Source organism: Elephas maximus, chromosome 25 (assembly GCF_024166365.1).
Source record: "Elephas maximus indicus isolate mEleMax1 chromosome 25, mEleMax1 primary haplotype, whole genome shotgun sequence".
Taxonomy (NCBI): domain Eukaryota; kingdom Metazoa; phylum Chordata; class Mammalia; order Proboscidea; family Elephantidae; genus Elephas; species Elephas maximus.
Genome location: NC_064843.1, coordinates 39,892,811 through 39,914,610, shown reverse-complemented (window position 1 = coordinate 39,914,610; position 21,800 = coordinate 39,892,811). Strand labels below are relative to the sequence as shown.

Sequence of the window (21,800 nt, the reverse complement as noted above, 5' to 3'; positions counted from 1 at the left end):
ACCACAAACTGAAGACTTTAAAGAACAGATATTTATTTTCTCACAGCTCAGGAGGCTGCGAATACAAATTCAGAGTATGACTCTAGGGAGAGGTCCTTCCTTGGCTATTTCAGCTTCTGGTAGCGACCAGCAATCCTAGGCATTTCTCGGCTCGTAGATGCATGTGTCTCAGTCTTCTGTTTTCATCTTGCCCCTCTGTGTCTCTCTGTGACCATTCCCCTACTTTTATAACTCAGAAGTGATTAGGTTTAGGGCCTACCCTATTTTGGTATGACCACCTTAACATACCAAAAGAAAACCCCTATTTCCAAATATGGTCATATTTACAGGTGCAGCCATTAGGTTTCAACACATATTTCATGGGGTCATATAAAATCCATAATAGCCCTTCGCGGCCGTTTTAGACTTCTGACCTCCAAAACTAAAATAATAAAGCTGTGTTGTTTTAAGCCACTAAGCATGTGACAATTTGTTTTAGCAGCGTTAGGAAACTAATACAACATGCTCAGGCTATGGGGAAAAAAATCTCAGGACTCAAAAGAATGTTTCATTTCTTATTCAAACTTCATGTTCATTGTGTGTTGGAAACTCCCTAAGTCGCTGTCCCTTAAGAACCCAGGCTGATAGAGCAGACTCTATCATGAACCCTGTGGGTCTCTGTGGAAGCAGGAAGTTGATCCATAGAGGTTTTCTTGCATCTGCAGTGAAATGCATAGCCCAGAAGGTACCGCTTTCACTTCCGCTCACTGCTCATGGCTCTAAAGTAGTCACATGGCCCCACCTACTGCAATGTTTCAGACAGTGCAACCCTCCATGTGGCTAGAAGCTGGAGAGCTGGAAATACTTGGTAAAAAAGACTATGAATGAATACTTGTTTATATTTTTTTCTTCCATAACAAACACTGTTGCGAATACTCTTGAATTTAGGGCTTTGCACAATCATCTCATAATTTTCTGAGCATAAACCCCTAAAATTATGTTGTTGATGCCAAGGGTATGCACAAAGCTCATTCAGAAATTAGCGCCTTTTTACATCACCCAGTGCAGAGTATGAGAGGCTGTGGGCTGCAGGAAATACAAGCTGACTTTGGTTGAACTAAGCAGAAAAAGTTTGTTAACAGGACATTGACTAGCTAACTCTCAGATTCATTGAGAGACTGGAGCACCAGGCTTCTGGCTAAAAAGATAGGGAATAAGCCCCAAAGCACGTTCAGGTGATATCTCTTGTGCCGTGGCAGAGCCTGGAGAGAAAGAAGAGAGAGAGATGGACAGATTGCTACTGGTCCACTGCTTTCTTCATTCACAGGCTCTAAAGTCAGGGTCAGGAGGGGTCACTCACTGGCAGATCCCCAATCACAGGCCTGTACCTTAGCTGCCAAAGAGGCTGGGAGAGCTAGTACTGGGTATTTTCTTTTCCGGTTATGCACGCTAGTCCTTTTCCCCAAGTCAGTACGCTAAGATTAAAAAAAAAAAAAAAAAAGGATCCCAAAAACAGAAGTTTTTGTTGCTGTTGTTCTTTATATTATTTTCATTTGGCAACTCTTTGCAAGTTTGAAATTATTTTCAAATATTAAGTTTTAAAAATTAATAGTATAAACACAAAACCAGAATAAATAGAAAGCAATTGTGAAATACAGAGGGTGAATAAACAAAAAGATGCCACGGCCTGCTGTGTTTGAAAAGGGAGATTTGCAGATGTTTCCAGTAGCCTTCGAGCTGATTCCAAATCACAATGACCAATTGTGTATCCGAGTAGAATTGTGCTCCATGGGGTTTTCAGTGGCTGATTTTTTAGAAGTAGACTGTCCGACTTTTTTCTGAGGTGCCTCTGTGTGGACTGGACCTCCAATCTTTCCATTGTATAAGGGAGTTCAGATAGCAAGAAGAAAAAATGAATTACAATTATATACTTCATTTGTGAACAACAGGTCTTGTCAATCTTGGTCTTCTTTGCCAGTTTGGTTAAAAAAAAAATGAAAATCCACTTTTTTCTTTGACTTTCTATTTCATTTTTACTCTTCTGTTGTTAGGTGCTGTTGAGTCGGTTCCAAATGAAACACTGCTTGGTCCTGCGCCATCCTCACAATCACTGTTATGCTCGAGCACATTGTTGCAGCCACTGGGCCTATCTACCTCGTTGAAGGTATTCCTCTTTTTTGCTGTGTACTTTACCAAGTATGATGTCCTTCTCCAGGGACTGGTCCCTTCTAATAACATGTCCAAAGCGTGTGAGACAAAGTGTTACCATCCTTGCTTCTAATGACCATTCTGGCTGTACTTTTTTTTTTCTTTTTTGTTGTTGTTTTGTTTATTTTGAACATTTTACTGTGCTTTAGGTGAATGTACTTCTTCCAAGACAGATTTGGTCATTCTTCTGGCAGTCCACGGTATATTCAATAATCTTTGCCAACACCATAATTCAAAGGCATCAGTTCTTCTTTGATCTTCCTTATTCATTGCCCAGCTTTCCCATGCATATGAGGTGATTGAAAACACTGTGGCTTGGGTCAGGTAAACCTTTGTCCTTAAAGTGACATCTTTGCTTTTTAACACTTTAAAGAGGTCTTTTGCAGCAGATTTGCCCAATGCAATGCATCCTTTGATTTCTTGACTGCTGCTTCCATGGCTGTTGATTGTGGATCCAAATAAAATGAAATCCTTGACAACTTCAATCTTTTCTCCATTTATCATGATGTTGTTTATTGGTCCACTTGTGAGGATTTTTGTTTTATGTTGAGGTATAATCCATACTGAAGACTATGATCTTTGATCTTCATCAGTAAGTACTTCAAGTCCTCTTCACTTTCAGCAGGCAAGGTTGTGTCACCTGCATATCGTAGGTTGTTAATGAGTCTTCTTCCAATCCTATTGCCACATTCTTGTTCCTATAGTTCAGTTTCTCAGGTCATTTGCTCAGCATACAGATTGATAAGTATGGTGAAAGGATCCAATTCTGACACACACTTTTCTTAACTTTAAACCATGAAGTATTACCTTCTTCTGTTCAAAACACCGCCTCTTGGTCTAAGTACAGGTTCCTCATGAGCACAATTAAGTGTTCTGGAATTCCCATTCCTTGCAATGTTGTCCATAATTTGTTATGGTCCACACAGTCAATGCTTTTACACAGTCCATAAAACACAGGCAAACATCCTTCTGGTATTCTCTGCTTTCAGCCAGGATCCATCTCACATCAGCAATGATATCCCTGGGTCCATGTCCTCTTCTAAAACCGGCCTGAATTTCTGGCAGTTCCCTGTTGATATACTGCTGCAGCCGTTTTTGAATGATCTTCAGCAAAATTGTACTTGCATGTGATATTAATGATATTGTTCTATAATTTCCACATTTGGTTGGATCACCTTTCTTGGGAATAGGCATAGATATGGATCTCTTCCAGTCAGTTGGCCAGGAAGCTGTCTTCCATATTTCTTGGCATACACGAGTGAGCACCTCCAATGCTGCATCTGTTTGTTGAAACATCTCAGTTGATATTCCATCAATTCCTGGAGCCTTGTTTTTCGCTAATGCCTTCAGAGCAGCTTGGACTTCTTCCTTCAGCACCGTCAGTTCCTGATCATATGCCACCTCTTGAAATGGCGGTCAAAATGTTTGGTTGTATTCTTCTTTGCTTTTGGCTTAGTCCAGTTGTACTGACTATCCCTGTGTTATGTGTTGCCCTTTCCTTCACCTAAAAAATTTTTTGTCTACTATCTAGTTAGTAAATATCCCTCTCTCACTCTTCCCACCCTTGTAACCATCAAAGAATATTTTCTTCTTTGTTTAAACTTTATCTAGACTTCTTACAATAGTACTCTCATACAATGTTTGTCCTTTTGCAATTGACTGATTTCACTCAGCATAATGCCTTCCAGGTTTCTCCATGTTATGAAATGTTTCACAGATTCATCACTGTTCTTAATTATTGCTAGGTATTCCATTGTGTGAATATACCATAATTTATTTATCCATTCATCTGTTGATGGGCACCTTGGTTGTTTCCATCTCTTTGCTATTGTAAACAGTGCTGCAATGAACATGGGTGTGCTTATACCTATTCACGTTAAGGCTCTTATTTCTTTAGGGTATATTCCAAGGAGTGGAATCATTGGGTCATAGGGTCGCTATGAGTCGGAATCGACTCAATGGCAGTGGGTTTGGTTTTTGATTTTGCTATGGTAGTTCTATTTCTAGCTTTTTAAGGAAGCGCCAAATCGATTTCCAAGGTGGTTGTACCATTTTACATTCCCACCAGCAGTGTATAAGTGTTCCATTCTCTCCACAACCTCTCCAACATTTATTATTTTGTGTTTTTTGGATTAATGCCAGCCTTGCTGGGGGGAGATGGAATCTCCTTGTACTTTGAGTTGCATTTTTCTAATAGCTAATGATCATGAGCATTTCCTCATGTATCTGTTAGCAGTCTGAATGTATTCTTTGGTAAAGTGTCTGTTCATATACTTTGCCCATTTTTTAATTGAGTTATTTGTCTTTTTCTTGTTGATTTTAGAGATCAGACACTGACCGGAAATGTCATAGCTAAAAACTTTTTCCCAATCTGCAGGTAATCTTTTTACTCTTTTGGTGAAGTCTTTGGATGAGCATAGGTGTTTGACTTTTAGGAGCTCCCAGTTATCTAATTTCTCTCTGGTGTTTGTACATTGTTGGTAATGTTTTATGTACTGTTTATGCCATGTATTAGGGCTCCTAGTGTTGTCCCTATTTTTTCTTCCATGATCTTTATCATTTTATATTTAGGTCTTCAATCCATTGTGAGTTCATTTCTGTGCATGGTATGAGGTATGGGTCTTGTTTCATTTTTTTTGCAGGTGGATATCCAGTTATGCCAGCACCATTTGTTAAAGAGACTGTCTTTTCCTCATATAACTGACTTTGGGCCTTTGTCAAATATCAGCTGCTCACATGTGGATGGATTTATGTCTGGATTCTCTATTCTGTTCCGTTGGTCTATGTATCTGATGTTGTACCAGTACCAGGCTGTTTTGACTACTGTGGCAGTATAAGAGGTTCTAAATTAGGTAGTGTGAGGCCGCCCACTTTGTTCTTACTTTCCAATAATGCTTTACTTATCCAGGGCCCCTTCCCTTCCATATGAAGTTGGTGATTTGTTTCTCCATCTCATTAAAAAATGTCACTGGATCGGGATTGCATTGTATCTATAGATCGATTTGGGTAGAACAGACCTTTTTGCAATGTTGGGTCTTCTTATCCAGGAGCAAGGTACATTTTTCCACTTATGTAAGTCTCTTTTGGTTTCTTGCAGAAGTGTACTGTAGTTTTGCTTTTTTTTTTAATTTCTATATCTAGCCTAATACCTCTGGCTAGTTCCTCCAGCACAATGTTGAATAAGAGTGGTGATAAAGGGCATCATTGTCTGGTTCCCATTCTCAAGGTGAATGCTTTCAGTCTCTCTCCATTTGGGATGATGTTAGCTGTTGGCTTTGTATAAATACTCTTTATAATATTTAGGAATTTTCCTTCTATTCCTATTTTGCTGAGAGTTTTTATCATGAATGGGTGTTGGACTTTTTTCAAATGCCTTTTCTGCATCAATTGTTAAGATCATGTGGTTCTTGTCTTTTGTTTTATTTATGAGATGGGTTACACTGGTTGTTTTTCTAATGTTGAGCCATCCCTGCATAACTGGTATGAATCCCACTTGGTCATGATAAATTATTTTTTTGATATGCTACTGAATTCTATTGGCTATAATTTTGTTGAGGATTTTTACGTCTGAGTTCATGAGGGATATAGGTCTATAATTTTCTTTTTTTGTGGTATCTTTACCTGGTTTTGGTATAAGGGTTATGCTGGCTTCATAGAATGAGTTTGGGAGTATTCCATCCTTTTCTATGCTCTGAAATACCTTTAGTAGTAGTGGTGTTAACTCTTCTGTGAAAGGTTGGTAGAATTCTCCAGTGAAGCCTTCAGGGACAGGGCTTTTCTTTGTTGAGAGTTTTTAATTACTTTTTCAATCTCTTCTTTTGTTATGGGTTTCTTTTGTTGTTCTGCCTCTGTTTTTAGGTAGGTAGTGCGTTTCTAGAAATTTGTCTATTTCCTCTGGGTTTTCAAATTTGTTAGAGTACAATTTTTCATAGTATTCTGTTATGATTCTTTTAATTTCAGTTGGGTCTATTGTGATATCGCCCGCCTTGTTTCTTATTCGGGTTGTTTCCTTCGTCTCCTGTTTTTCTTTGTCAGTCTGGCCAATGGTTTATTGATTTTGTTAATCCTTTCAAAGAACCAGCTTTTGGTCTTGTAACCTCTTTCAATTGTTTTTTCTGTTCTCTATTTCATTTAATTCTGCTCTAATTTTTATTATTTGCTTTTTTCTAGTGCCTGAGGGTTTCTTTTGTTGCTCTCTTTTTATTTGTTCAGGTTGTAAGGATAATACTTTGATTTTGGCCCTTTCTTCTTTTTGTATGTGTGCACTTATTGATATAAATTGACCTCTGAGCAATGCTTTAGCTGAGTCCCAAAAGTTCTGATAGGAAGCGTTTTCATTCTCATTCTCATTCAATCTACTATGAATTTCTTTATTCTGTCCTTATTTTCTTCTGTAATCCAATGATTTTTTAGCAAAGTGTTCAGTTTCCACTTGTTTGATTTCTTTTTCCTGATTTTTCTGTTATTGACTTCTAGTTTTATGGCTTTATGGTCAGAGAAGATGCTTTGTAATATTTCAATGTTTGGATTCTGTTAAGGCTTGCTTTATGACCTAATGTGTGGTCTATTCTAGAGAAAGTTCCATGTGCATTGGAAAAGAAAGTATACTTGTCTGCTGTTGGGTGGAGTGTTCTGTATATGTCTCTGAGGTGAAGTTGGTTGATTGTGGCATTTAGATCTTCTGTGTCTTTATTGAACTTCTTTCTGAATGTTCCTGTCCTTGGCTGAAAGCGATGTGTTGAAGTCTCCTACTATTATCGTGGAGCTGTCTATCTCACTTTTCAACACTGTTGGAGTTTGTTTTATGTATCTTGAAGCACTGTTGTTGGGTATAAATATTTAATGTGGTAATATCCTCCTGGTATATTGTCCCTTTAATCATTATATAGTGTCTTTCCTTATTCTTTGTGGTAGATTTAAGTTTGAAGTCTGTTTTGTCAGAAATTAGTATAGGCACTCCTGCTCTTTTTTGATTGTTGTTTGCTTGATATAGTTTTTTCTATCCTTTGAGTTTTAGTTTGTTTTCGTCTCTAAGTCTAAGGTGTGTCTCTTGTAGGCAGCATATAGACAGATCATCTTTTTTATCCATTTTTTTTTTTTACTGTCTCTTTACTGGTGCATTTAGTCCATTTGCATTCAGTGTGATTATAGACAGGTATGAGTTTAGTGCTGTCATTTTTGATGTCTTTTTCATGTGTTGTTGACAGCTTCATTTTTCCATTTTTTTATGCTGATTAGTTTTTCTTTGTAAATTGTGTGTTCTTCTTTTTCATTGTTGATTTTGTTTTTACTCAGTGTTTATGTTTTTACTGTATTTTATTTTGATATGTAGGATTGTTAGTCTCCTTTGTGGTTACCTTAATATTTACCCCTATTTTTCTAATTTTAAACCTAACCTGTATCTCCTTGTATCACCTTGATTTCTTCTCCATATGAAAGATCTATGACTACTTTATTTAGTCCCTCTTTATTGATTTTATGTTGTCATCTTTTACATAATGACATCGCTGATTCCCTGTTTTGAGTGTTTTTTTTTTTTATCATGGTTTATTTTTGTGATTTCCCTATCTGTGTTTACATTTGGTTGCTCTGTCCTGTGTTCTAGTCTTGGGTTAATAGCTGATATTATTGATTTTCTAACCAGAGAACTTCCTTTGGTATTTCTTGTAGTTTTGGTTTGTTTTTACAAATTCCCTAAACTTCTGTTTATCTGGAAATGTCCTAATTTCACCTCCATATTTGAGAGACAGTTCGCTGGATATATGATTCTTGGCTGGCAATTTTTCTCCTTCAATGGTTTATATACATCATCCCATTGCCCTCTTGCCTGCATGATTTCTGCCAAGTAGTCCAAGTTTGTTCTTACTGACTCTCCTTTGTAGGTGACTTTTCATTTATCCCTTGCCACTCTTAAAATTTTCTCTTTATCTTTCGTTTTGACAAGTTCGATTATAATATGTCTTTGTGACTTTCTTTTGGAATCTACCTTGTATAGGGTTTGATGAGCATCTTGGATAGATATTCTTTCATCTTTCACGATGTCAGGGAAGTTTTCTGCCAGCAAATCTTCAACAATTCTCTCTGTATTTTGTGTTCTTTCTCCCTGTTCTGGTACTCCAATCACTCATCAGTTATTTTTCTTGATGAAGTCCAACATGATTTTTAGGGTTTCTTCACTTTTTTAATTTCTATTTTCTTTTTTTTCTTGGAATATGTTGTTGCCAAGTGTTTTATCTTCCATCTTGCTAATTCTGACTTCCTTTTCCTCAATTCTGCTCTGCTGACTTTCTACTGAGTTGTCTAATTCTGAAATTTTATTGTTAATCTTCTGAATTTCTGATTGCTGCCTCTGTATGGATTCTTGCAGCCTTTTAAATTTGTCATTATGTTCCTGAATAATCTTCTTAATTTCCTCAACTCCTTTATCTGTGTACCCCTTGGCTCATTCTGCATTTTGCCTGATCTCTTTCCTGATGTCTTGGAGAGTTCTGTATATTAATATTCTATATTCTCCATCTGGTAATTTCAGGAAGGCATCTTCATCTGGAAGAGTCCTTGATTATTTGTTTTGGGAGTTTGTCGAAGCAATCGTGGTCTCCTTCTATATGTGATTTGATATCAGCTGTTTTCTCTGAGTCATCTATAAGTTATTGTACTAATTTATTTTATGTTTGCTCACTGTGTCCTAGGTTCTTGCTTTGTTTTGTTTTGATATACCCAAATAGGCTACTAGAGTAGCCTGTTAAAGCCTTTGAAGCACTAATGGCCTGTTACCTCCAGATGACTAGAGCTATTTCTAGGTATATGAACCTAGGAGTCCATTCACTATTCTTGTATAGATTCAGCTCAGGTGTCCTGGTAGCTTGTCACCCAGTGTGCAGTGCAGGCTCTCACCTACAATCTTAGAGGAGCACTGGTGATTGGTGTATGCACAGGTTTCTGGTTGCAGCAGGGGGTCACACTCTGCAGAAGGCAGGGGGCTGAAAACCTTCCCCTGAATGTCTGTGAGGAAGGCACATCTCTGTTCCCTAAAGCACTCTGGTGGGTGGGCTCTGCAGCCGTACCATAGGCACCAAGTGCTTTTAACTGTAAGGACTGGTAGGCACCACTTATCCTTGGAGACCTTTTGCAGGTGGCTAGGTGGTATGGGTGGAGCCTCTAGTCCTCAGGCCCTGCAGTGGGTAGGTGAGGGTCCTGTTTAATAGTCAGAGCGGTATCAAACATCAAACATCTGCCTCTAGGCCTCACAGCTGAAATCGTTCCAGTCCCACCTTAAACAGATTCACCCTTGCAATATAACAGCTAAATCCTCGCTGCTGTAATGGGGCCACCTGGACCCATGCAGGGGTGAAAGACAAAGTCTGTGGACTGCTTGTGCCTGGACTGGAGCCGCTTCTGCTCTGAGTTTCCAGATTAGTGGAGTCGGCAGAGAATTTTTCCACTGATTGTTAATTTGTTCCATCTCCAAGGCCAGGAGAATGGCTCAGGGAGTGCAGCAGGACCTATCTCAGGCCCAGGGAAATCACCTGTTAATGAAGCTGGCTAGGGCAGAGGGAGGAGGGATCAGATAGATAGGAGGGAGTCCTTTCAAAAGGAGGAGCTGAATCTGCCAGGGGCTCCTTGGAAACTCTATGGGGCAGTTCTAATCTGTCCTATAGGGTCGCTATGGGTTGGAGTCGACTCTATGGCACTGGTTTTTTTTTTTTAGATTTGTGCAGTAAATAATACAAAATCACTTATCTTGTGCTGAGAGCACTGTTTTATGTCAGATTCCGGAGACATGTGCAGATCTTATGCCCTGGCTCAGTGCCCACTATGTTCGTACCAGTGGGTCAGGGCTGTACCACTTCGCTTGCCTTCTTTCGCTGAAGAAGCTGCATCCATGAATGCTACTGCCAGGCCTGCCACAGTCACATCAGGGATTCGGGGCTGAGGCACTGCTGCCAGCTCAGCAGCTCCTTGCTGCTTATGCTTCGTCTCTCCCTTCCCCTGCATTCAGTCCGATTTCTTAACTTTGCCGTTGATACTCAGGGTTCCTAGCTCGTCATATATATAATTGATTCACTTTTTTTTTTTTTTTTTTTGGTCTTTGTTGTAAGAGGGACCACTGGAAACATCTGACTATTCCGCCATCTTGGCCCCACCTCTCTCTTCCATCTTCTTTTGATGCTTCCTTTGTCATTTAATATTTTACACATAGAATCCTTCAATATAGTAACTGGCGGCTTGAATTTTTTCTTCAGTGCTTTCAGCTTGAGAAATGCCGAGAGTATTCTTCTCTTTAGGTTTTCTATCTCCAGGTCTTTGCACATTTCATATACTTTACTTTATCTTCTCAAGTCACCCTTTGAAATCTTCAGTTCAGCTGTTTTATTTCATCATTTCTTCCTTTTGCTTTAGCTACTTTACATTCAAGAGCAACTTTCAGAGTCTCATCTGACATCCATTTTGGTCTTTTCTTTCTTTCCTGTCTTTTTAATGACCTCTTGCTTTCTTCGTGTATCATGTCCTTGATGTCATTTGACAACTCATCTGATCTTCCATCATTAGTGTTCCATGTGTCAAATCTATTCTTGAGATGGTCTCTAAATTCAGATGGGATATACTCAAGGTTGTACTTTGGCTCTCTTGGACTTCTTCTAATTTTCCTCAGCTTCAACTTGAACTTGCATATGAGCAACTGATGATCTGTTCTGCAATTGGCCCCTGACCTTGTCCTGACTGATGCTATAGAGCTTTTCCATTATCTCCTTCCACAGATGTAGCTGATTTGATTCCTGTGTATTCCATCTGGCAAAGTCCACATGTATAAAAAAAAAAAAATGTATAGTCACCATTTATGTTCTTGAAAAAAGGTATTTGCAATGAACAAGTTGTTGGTCTTGCAAAATTCTAGCATGTGATCTCAGGCATTGTTTCTATCACCATGTCCATACTTTCGACCACTAATCTTTCTTCTTTGTTTCCAACTTTTGCATTCCAGGCACCAGTAATTATCAATGCATCTTGATTGCATGTTAGCTCAATTTTAGACTGTAGAAATTTGTAAAAACCTTCAAATTTTTCATCTTTGGCCTTAGTGGTTGGCACGTAAATTTGAATAATACTCATATTAACTGGTCTTTGGAGGGATATGGATATTATCCTATCACTGACAGCGTTGTACTTCAGGATGGATCTTGAAATGTTCTTTTTGACAGTTAAAGTGATGCTATTCCTCTTCAATTTGTCACTGCAGACATAGCTGACCATATGATTGTCTGATTCAAAGTGGCCAATAGCAGTCCATTTCTGCTCACTAGTGCCTCAGATATCCATGTTTGTGCATTCCATTTAATTTTTGATGACTTCCAATTTTCCTAGATTCATAGTTCCTATATTCCACATTCTGATTATTAATGGATATTTGCAACTGTTTCTTCTTATTTTGAGTTGTGTCACATCCACAAATGAAGCTCTCAAAAGCTTGCCTCCATCCAAGTCATTAAGGTTGACTTTACTTTTTTGAGGCAGCATTCCCCCAGTTGTATTTTGAGTGCCTTCTAATCTGAGGGGCTCATCTTCTGACAGTATATCAGATAACATTCAGCTCCTATTCATTGGGTTTATGCTGGCTAGTGTTTTTCAGAAGTAGACTACCAGGTCCTTCTTCTTTGTCTTAGTCTGGAAGCTCTGTTGAAACCTATCCACCAAGGGTGACCCTGCTGGTATTTGAAATACCAGTGGCAAAGCAAGCCTCCACAGTACAACAAACTGACATACACATGGTGGTCATATTTACTAGAAATGATGAAAAAAGTTTTATCCTGTTTATTTTTCTCTCATTTGTCTCTCTTTAGCTTTTCAACAAGGAGTCCCTGGGTAGCACAAACAGTTAATTGCTCACTTACTAGCCCAAATATTGGGAGTTCAAACCCACCCAAAGCCACCTAGGAAGATAGGCTTGGTGATTTGCTTCCAAATGGTTATAGCCTTGAAAACCCTCTGGAGCAGTTCTACTCTGTACACATGGGGTCTCCATGAGTCGGAATCAGCTTGAAAGCAACTAACAACAGCAATTACAACATCTTTTTCAGGACTGGGTCTTTATCATCTCTGTACTACCCTCTGCTCTCTTCCCTCTCTCCAGAGAACACAGCATTGTGATTTGCATACAGCAGGTGATACTACCTGTGGTTAGACGACTGAATAAATGAGTAAGCCCCCAGCTGGGTAGGGCATCCATACTCTTCAGCCTTGCCTGGACAGAGAGGAACATGAGACTAGCTTTGTGTTTCCCTCTAGGAGTGGTAGGGGATGGGGAGCTGCAGGTGACCCAACCTGAGAAATCCTTATCAGTCACATCCAGACATAGGTCACTCTGTGCTCCATCGTGTCCTTTCAGCAGCCCTTGGGGCCCATTGCAGGTTCAGGGGGACTGAGTCAGGCTGGCAGTTATTCTTTAACTGTACCCCCTTTTTCCTGGTAAATCCAGATTTGAACCTGAGAGTCCAGCTCTAACAGGGCTTTTCCAGAAAGAGTTCATGGCTCCTCTCAGGCAGGTCAACACCTGCATCTGCCAAGTCTTTAACTACTGTGTGTCTCAGTTTCCCCATTTGTCATGCAGTCTCACCAGGTAGGCTTGTGATGAGGATTACATGGGATGGTACACGCGATGTACCGAGCACAAGCCCAGCTCATGGTTTGCACTCAGTCAGCGGAAGTTGGTGCTGATAAACACCTGTGACAACAGATAGGATCCCATAGGGTGAATAACAGCCCTGTGTTTCCTGCAGGAGTGACAGGTGAGGAGAACCTGCAGGTGACTCAACCTAAGAAGTCGGTGTTGGTTGCAGCTGGAGAGGCAATCACTCTGCCCTGCTTTGTCTCCTCTGTGCAACCCATGGGGCCTATTAAGTGGTTCAAGGGGACTGGGCCAGATCGGAAGTTAGCCTACTGTTTCCAAGTAGGCCTAGCCTGTGTACGTCTCTTCCCCCGAGTAAGAAATCTTACAGACCACACAAAAAGCAACAACAAGAACTTTTCCATCCGCATGAGTGACATCACCCCAGCAGACGCCGGCACCTACTTCTGTGTGAAGTTCAGGAAAGGGAACCCTGATGATGTGGAGTTTAAGTCTGGTCCTGGGACGCGAGTAACTGTGAGTGGTGAGTAGTGTGGGCCTCCACCCCCCTGGTGTGTGACAAGTCAGTAATAATGCCCTCTGTTCTTTAAGTAACAGCCAAGTATCAGGTGTGGTGGTGGGTGTTTATTTTATATTCATGGTCACCTCTCAGCCCCTTTTATAGATCAGGGAGCTGAGGCCTAGAGGGTATACTATTTGCTCAAGGGCCCACAGCTGATAAAAGGTGGAGAAAAGTCTGGAAACCTAGTTGGCCTGGCTCCAAACCCTTGCTTTTTCCAATCTGATCCCCTTAGGGGAAGGAGCTGAAAGTTTGAGCAATTTTCCCAGTGCCTTAGTTATCTAAAACTCTGTTAACCCATTGCCATCAAGTCGTTTCCCACTCACAGCAACCCTATATGACAGAGTAGAACTGCTCCATAGGGCTTGCAAGGAGTGGCTGGTGGATTCCAACTGCTGACCATTTGGTTAGCAACCGAGCTCTTAATAACCGTGCCACCAGGGCCCCCTTAGTTATCTGGTGCTGTTATAACAGAAATGCCACAAATGGGTGGCTTTAACAAACAGAAATTTATTTTCTCACTGTTTAGGAGACTAGAAGTCTGAATTCAGGGTGCTGGCTCTAAGGGTAGATACTTGTCTCCTTTCAACATCTGTGGGGTTGGTGATCCTTGAAGACCTCCATGTGTCTTGGCATCAGTCTTCCCTGGATCTAGGAGGTTCTGAGCACAGGGACCCAAGATCTAAAGAATGCACCCCCCTCTTGGCTCTTCTTGTGTTGTCGTAGTAAGGTTCCTCTTCTCTGCTTGCTTCTCTCTCCTTTTATCTCTTGTAAGATAAAAGGTATGACTCAAGCAAGGGTTTGACTTAAGCAAGGGTGGTGACTTTGAGTTACGCCTTCTTGTAAGGCTATGCCTCAAGACACAACCTGTCCTAATCCTGCTTCATTAACATATACAGGTTACGATTTACAATACATATAACAAAATGAAGGATAATTACATTAGATCACAAAATGGAGGACAATGACACAATACTGGGAATCATGGCCTCGCTAAATGGACGCATATTTTGGGGAGACATAATTCAATCCATGATACCCAGTCACAAGCCAAACATTGTCTCTTGCCCCTAGATTTTTCCTCTGCATCATGGTCATGTCTTCTCGTATTCAACAAATATTTGTTAAGGACCTACTGTGTGCCAGGTTTTGGTCTCAGTGTTTGGAAACAGCAAATGAAGAAAGAGGGCAAAAGCTCTTCTATGAAACTTCCATTCTCTTCCCCTCTAATGAGGAGAGGGTTGGTCCAGGGCAGGGAGGGGATATGAATTTTTTACACGAAACACCACACTGAGGAGAAAGTCATAAGAGGCAAAGACTCACTTTTTGATGTGAGATCCTGGGATGGGAGAGATGCCACGGGGGCTGGCTTGGCCCTAGGCTCTGTTAGGAGAACCACATGCGATTCAGGACTGACACCTCCACTGAGCACGGAAGACTCAAGCCAGGCCTGGTCATTGCAGAATGTCCCTCTCCTCGGAGATGAGACTCCCCAGGTGGGTGATTTAGGAGTTACCCAGTTGAGGCAGCAAAATACATGTTCCTTTCGGGTTTTCTGCCAGAGGCCCAGGATCCTCTTCCCAACTCCTGGATCCTGGAATGTCAGCCCAGAAGGACCTTTAGACTCTGTCCAGCCGAGCCCCCACTCACAGATGGGGCACCTGAGGCCAGGAGATGACAGGCCCCTGACCATGGTCACAGGGCTAGTTAGTGGTGGAATCTGGACCAGAACCCAGATCTGGTTCCTGGCCAGGCTCCTCAGTGCTCCATGGAAGAGGCTGGCACACAGTAGGCACTGAATAAAAGCTCATTGAACCAAACCAATGAGCTGAAGCCAGCATTGCTCCTTTTTATCAGTTTTCCAAGGGCTGAGAATGCCTCTTGCACTCAGACCGCGAGGCCCATAGATGATTGCAAAACCTCTAACTTAAGCCATATTAGTATATATAGAGCTCCTCTGTCATTTTTAATGACTGCAGAATACTCCATCAAATGGAAATGTCATCATTTATTTTACAGTCTCCTGTTGATGGAAAGGAACCCTGGTGGTGCAGTGGTCAAGAGCTCAGCTGCTAACCAAAAAGTCAACAGTTCTAACCCACCAGCTGCTCCTTGGAAGCCCTATGGGGCAGTTCTACTCTGTCCTATAGGTCTCTATGAGTAAGAATCGACTTGATAGGAACGTGTTTGGTTTTTGGTTTGGTTGATGGGTACTTAGGCTGTTCACAGTCTCGAGCTGTTGACACAGTGCTGCCAGGGATGATCTGCACCTACATTGTCCTATTCAAGTGAAGGCAACCCCTGGGGGTGGTGTTGCTGGTCCAGAGAATAGGGTTAGCTTAGTTTACGGGGATAGTGGGTAGTTTAGTTTACATGGATAGGGCCAGATTCCTTCCCAGATACAGCAACTGAGTTTTCTCAAGCAGGGAAGGTGGCTTTATCATGATTTACAGACATCACAGGTGGAGACACTGAGGTTCCCAGATGGTGTGTTCCTTTCTGTCGTGGAAGCAGTCACAATAGCAAGTGGCTCAACCCTGACTCAGAACTGCTAACTCCTAGTGAGTGCCCATCCCTCTCTGCCATGCTGTCTTCTCAAGCGATGGTCAGGATGAGAAAGGGTGGAGTAGGCCAGGGGGCTCGATCATGTCCCCATAATGGCATTTACTCTTATAACCAGAGCTGTGAGGGAAGGGCCCTTCACTGCCCTTTTACAGGCGAGGACATGAGGCTCAGAGAGGGGAACTGTCTGGGGGCAGTAGGGGAGCTGAAATTTGAACCCCAAGCAGCCTGACTCCACAGCCCCTGCTCTTTGCAACATCCTACTGTACTTGTCAAAGTATGGAGAATGCTCCAGCCCTCTACTTTTAAAATCTTGTATTATTCTGTTTCGATGCAATAAGTATAAAAAGGAGCCCTGGTGGTGCAGTGGTTAAGAGCTCAGGTGCTAACCAAAAGGTCTGCAGTTCAAATCTACCAGCTGCTCCTTGGAAACCCTATGAGGAAGTTCTAGTCTGTCCTATAGGGTTGCTATGATTTGAAATCAATTCAATGGCAATAGATAAGAGGGTAAGCATTTAAAAAAAAAAAAAAAAGTCCAGCAGAGGGAGGAGGAATTCGCTTTGCAACCCAGATGATACAGATACAGCAAACAGCTCTGGATATGTTGAACCAGCATCCTTAGAAGTATTGAGGCATCTTTTTCCAAATTGCTGTGATGTTGCCCCTTCCCTGCACAGCCTAGGATCCAGCTCTGTAAAAGGCAGTGCTGTTGGAACAAAGAGGAGCCCAGGGCAACCCCACAGAGAACTAGCACCCACTGCACAGCTCTGAAGACCTAGCATACTGAGAGGAAAGAAGTCCCTGGAGGGTGCTTGGAATCACAGGTGAGCAAATGTTTATATTCCATATGCAGGTTGTCAGGAGCCCAGCATCTTCTGTTTATTGCTGCAGAGTAACTGGCCCAGGCACTGACTGATGAGGGAACTTGTAGTAATTGCAGACGCCAAGGGTCGCAGAGGGAAAAAGGATGACGGTGGTCAGTGTCAGGGCTCCTGAAGGGGGCATTTGCTCTGCTGAGGGCATATGAAAGCTTGGGGGAGCCACAGGAAATTCCCACTTAGGCACAGTCAGTTTATCCCTTGAAGCCTCAGTTTTCTCATCTATAAAATGGTGATAATCATGGGCTCTATTTAGGAGAGTTGAAAAGATTTGAGGTCCTTTGTGTAAAGCACCTAGCACAGAGTAAGCACTCAGAAAATCCTAGTGTTATTTCAAGGTTGTGAGACCTTAGCACCCTGGCTTCCTTCACTGAGCCTCACTTACCTTACCTGTAGGCTGTGGATAATCACACCCATCTTTCTGGATGTTATGTGGAATATAATAAGCAGAACACAAAAATTAAACAACAACAACAAAAAACAGTCTTTACTGTTGTTTCAATTCCAACTCATGGTGACCCTATAAGACAGAATAGAACTGCTCCCATAGGGTTTCCAAAGCTGTAATATTTACAGACCTGAAGCACTTGCTGATGAAGATCAAAGACCACAGCCTTCAGTATAGATTGCACTTCAGTGTAAAGAAAACAAAAATCCTCACAACTGGACCAATAAGCAATATCATGGTAAATGGAGAAAATTTTGAAGTTGTCAAAGATTTCATTTTACTTGGATCCACAATCAATGCCCATGGAAGCAGCAGCCAAGAAATCAAATGAAATTTCAGAATTGAATTAGACAACTCAATAGAAAGTCATAGAAGCAGAATTGAGACGATGGAAGTCAGAATTAGTGAGATTGAAGATAAAGCACTTGACACCAACTTATTTGAGGAAAAATCAAAAGTATTTTTAAAAATGAAGAAACCCTAAGATTTACGTGGGACTTTATCAAGAGAAATAATCTATGAGCGACTGAAGTACCAGAATGGGGGGCGGGGGAATAACAGAAAAGACAGAGAGAATTGTTGAAGATTTGCTGGCAGAAAACTTGCCTGATATCACAAAAGATGAGAAGATATCTATCCAAGAAGCTCCTTGAACACCACACAGGGTAGATCCCAAAAGCAAGTCACCAAGACATATTATAATCAAACTTGCCAAAACCAAAGATAAAGAGAGAATTTTAAGAGTGGCTAGGGATAAAGGAAAAGTCACTTACAAAGAGGAGCCAATAAGACTAAATTTTGACTACTCAGCAGAAACCACGCAGGCAAGAAGGCAATGGGATGACATATATAAAGTTTTGAAGGAAAAGAATTGCCAGCCAAGAATTATATATTCAGCAAAACTGTCTCTCAGATATGAAAGGGAAACTAGGGCATTTCCAGATAAACAGAATTAAGGGAATTTGTAAAAGCCAAACCAAAATTATAAGAAATACTAAAAGAGTCTTCCAGTTAGAAAATCAGTAACATCAGATAACAACCCAAGACTAGAACACAGGACAGAGCAACCAGATATCAACCCATATAGGAAAGTCACAAAAATAAATCAAAGTTAAAAACTGAAAATAGGAAAACAGAGACATCATTATGTAAAAGATGACAACACTAAATCAAAAAAGAGGGACTAAAATATCTAGTCATAAATCTTTCACAGGCAGAGGAAATCAAAGCAATATAATGAAATAAAAGATTGGTTTAAACTTAGAAAAATAGGGGTAAATATTAAGGTAATCACAAAGGAAACTAACAATCCTAACAGAAGAGTTCAGCAAAGTATCAGGATGGATTCCTCTACACCAACAAAGAAGACTTCCAAGAGGAAATTACCAAATCAATGCCATTTATAATAGCTCCTAAGAAGATAAAATACTTAGGAATAAATCTAACCAGAGACGTAAAAGACCTATACAAAGAAAACTACAAGACACTACTGCAAGAAAGCAAAAGAGACTTACATAAGTGGAAAAACATACCTTGCTTATGTACAGGAAGACTCACCATTCTGAAAATGTCAGTTCTACCCAAAGCGATTTATAGATACAATGCAATCATGATCCAAATTCCAATGACAATTTTTAACCAGATGGAGAAACAAGTCATCAACTTCATACGGAGAGGTAAGAGGACGTGCATAAGTAAGGCATTACCACTGAAGAAGAACAAAGTGGAAGGCCTCAGACTACCTGATTTTAGAAACGATTATACTGCCATGGTAGTCAAAACAGCCTAGCATGTGTACAACAAGAGATATGTAGACCAATGGAACAGAATTGAGAATCCAGGCATAAATTCATCCACCTATGAGCAGCTGATATTGACAAAGGTCCAAAGTCCATTAAATGGGAAAAGGTCTCTTTAACACATGGTGTTGGCATAACTGGATATCCGTCTGTAAAAAAATGAAGCAAGACCCCTCTCACCGTGTACAAAAACTAGCTCAAAATGGATCAAAGACCTAAATATAAAATCTAAAACGATAAAGATCATGGAAAAAAAATAGGGACAATGCTAGGAGCCCTAATACATGGCATAAGCAGAATACAAACCATAACTAACAATGCACAAACACCAGACGAAAAACTAGATAACTGGGAGCTCCTAAAAATCAAACACTTATGCTCATCAAAAGACTTCACCAAAAGACTTCATCAAAAGACTGAAAAGACTATCTATGGGCTAGGAAAAAAAATTTGGCTATGACATATCTGAAAAGGATCAAATCTCTATAATCTACAAGATAATTTAACACTTCAACAACAAAAAGACAACCCAGTTAAAAAATGGGCAAAGATATGAACAGACAATTCACCAAAGAAGGCATTGGGGCAGCTAACAGATACATGAGGAAATGCTCATGATCATTAGCCATTAAAAAAAAAGAAAAAAACACTGCTGTCGAGTCGATTCCAACTCATAGCGACCCTATAGGACAGAGTAGAACTGCCCCATAGAGTTTCCAAGGAGCGCCTGGCGGATTTTAACTCCTGACCTCTTGGTTAGCAGCCATAGCACTTAACCACTACATTAGCCATTAAAAAAAATAAAATGCAAATCAAAATTACAGTGAGATACCATCTCACCCCAACAAAGCTGGCACTAATTCAAAAAACACAAAATAATAAATGTTGAAGAGGTCGTGGAGAGACAGGACACTTACCACTGGTGGGAATATAAAATGGTACAACTACTTGGGAAATCAATTTGATGCTTCCTTAAAAAGCTAGAAATAGAAGTACCGTATGATCCAGTAATCCAACTCCCTGGGATATATCCTAGAGGAATAACAGTCGTCATACAAATAGATATATCCACACTCATGTTCATTGCAGCACTGTTCACAATAGCAAGAAGATGGGAACAAGCCAGGTGCCCATCAACAGACAAATGGAATACACACAACGGAACACTACGCAATGTTAAAGAACAATGAAGAACCCGCCAAACATCTCACAACATGAATGAATCTGGAGGGCATTATGCTGAGTGAAATTAGTCAGTTGCAAAAGGACAAATATTGTATGACACCAATACTATAAGAACTCAAGAAAAGGTTTAAACACAGAAGAAAACATTCTTTGATGGTTACGAGGGTAGGGAGGGAGAAAAAAAAAAAGAGAGGGAAATTCACTAACTAGATAGTAGACAAGACTCACCTTGGGTGAAGGGAAGGACAGCACATGATACAGGGAAAGTCAGCACAACTGGACTAAATCAAAAGCTAAGAAGTTTCCTGAACACAACCAAACACTTCAAAGGACAGAGTAGCTGGGGCTGGGGTCTGGGGACCATGGTTTTGGGGGACATCTAGGTCAATTGGCATAACAAAGTTTATTAAGAAAATGTTCTGCATTCCACTTTGGTGAGTGGCATCTGGGGTCTTAAAAGCTTGTGAGCAGCCATCTAAGATGCATCAACTGGTCCCGACCCACTTGGAGCAAAGAGAATGAAGAACACCAAAGAAACAAGCCCAAGAGACAATAGGGTCACATAAACCAGAGACTCTATTAGCCTGAGACCGGAAGAACTAGATGGTGCCCAGCTACCACCAATGACTTCCCCATCAGGGAACCCAACAGAGAGTCCCTGACAGAGTATGAGAAAACTCAGACTCACATAAAAAAAACTAGACTTAGTGGTCTGACTGAGACTGGAGGAACCCCTGAAGCCATGGCCCCCAGATGCTATGTTAACCCAGGACTAAAACCATTCCCAAAGACCACTCTTCAAACGAAGACTAGACTGGACTATAAAATGTAAAATAATACTTGTGAAGAGTGTGCTCTTTAGTTCAAGCAGATACAGGACACCAAATGAGTAGCTCCTGTAGGGAGGCAGGATAAGAAAGCAAGAAGGGGCAGGAGCTGGCTGGATGGATGCGGGAAACCCAGGGTGAAAAGGGGGAGTGTGCTGTCTCATTGTAGGAATTGCAACTAGTGTCACATGATAATATGTGTATAAATTTTGTCTGAGAGATTAATTTGAGCTGTAAACTTTCACCTAAAGTATAATAAAAAAAAGAGAGAGATTGACTTAAGACACAACCTAAAACAAGACAAAACAAAAAAAGAATCAAACGAGTTATTGCATTGGACAAATCTGGTCTAAGGTGCTCCTGACTCAAGCCATAGTGTTCTCAATCGCCTCACATGCATGTGAAAGCTGGACAATTAATAAGGAAGACTGAAGAAGAACTGATGCCTTTGAATTATGGTGTTGTCCAAGAATATTGAATACATGAAGGAACTGCCATAAGAATGAACAAATCTGCCTTGGAAGAAGTACAGCCAGAATGCTCATTAGAACCAAGGATGGCGAGACTTCGTCCTATATAACTTTGGACATGTTATCAGGAAGGACCAGTCCCTGGAGAAGAACTTCATGCTTGGTAAAGTAGAGGGTCAGTGATAAAAGGAAGACACTCAGCAAGATAGATTGACACAGTGGCTGCAACAATGGGCTCAAGCATAACAAGGATTGTGAGGA

At 40.8% G+C, this 21,800-nt stretch overlaps 1 protein-coding gene across 8 annotated transcripts in view; it reads left to right on the top strand.

Annotated features, from left to right (window-relative positions):
• Window positions 1-21,800, top strand: part of LOC126067441 (signal-regulatory protein beta-1-like) — a 173,451-nt gene that overhangs the window by 72,636 nt on the left and 79,015 nt on the right. For 4 of the 8 annotated variants that reach the window (XR_007515401.1, XM_049869304.1, XM_049869308.1 and 1 more), the window contains exon 2: window positions 12,963-13,334. The exons of 3 other annotated variants lie outside the window; for them this stretch is intronic. Coding sequence is in view for 4 of the 5 variants with exons in the window: in XM_049869304.1 (XP_049725261.1) it covers window positions 12,963-13,334 (372 nt within the window). In the remaining variant the exon portion in view is untranslated. Of the gene's footprint in view, window positions 1-2,030; window positions 2,144-12,962; window positions 13,335-21,800 lie in introns of all 8 variants that reach the window. One more of the 8 variants, XM_049869311.1, reaches the window with a different exon arrangement.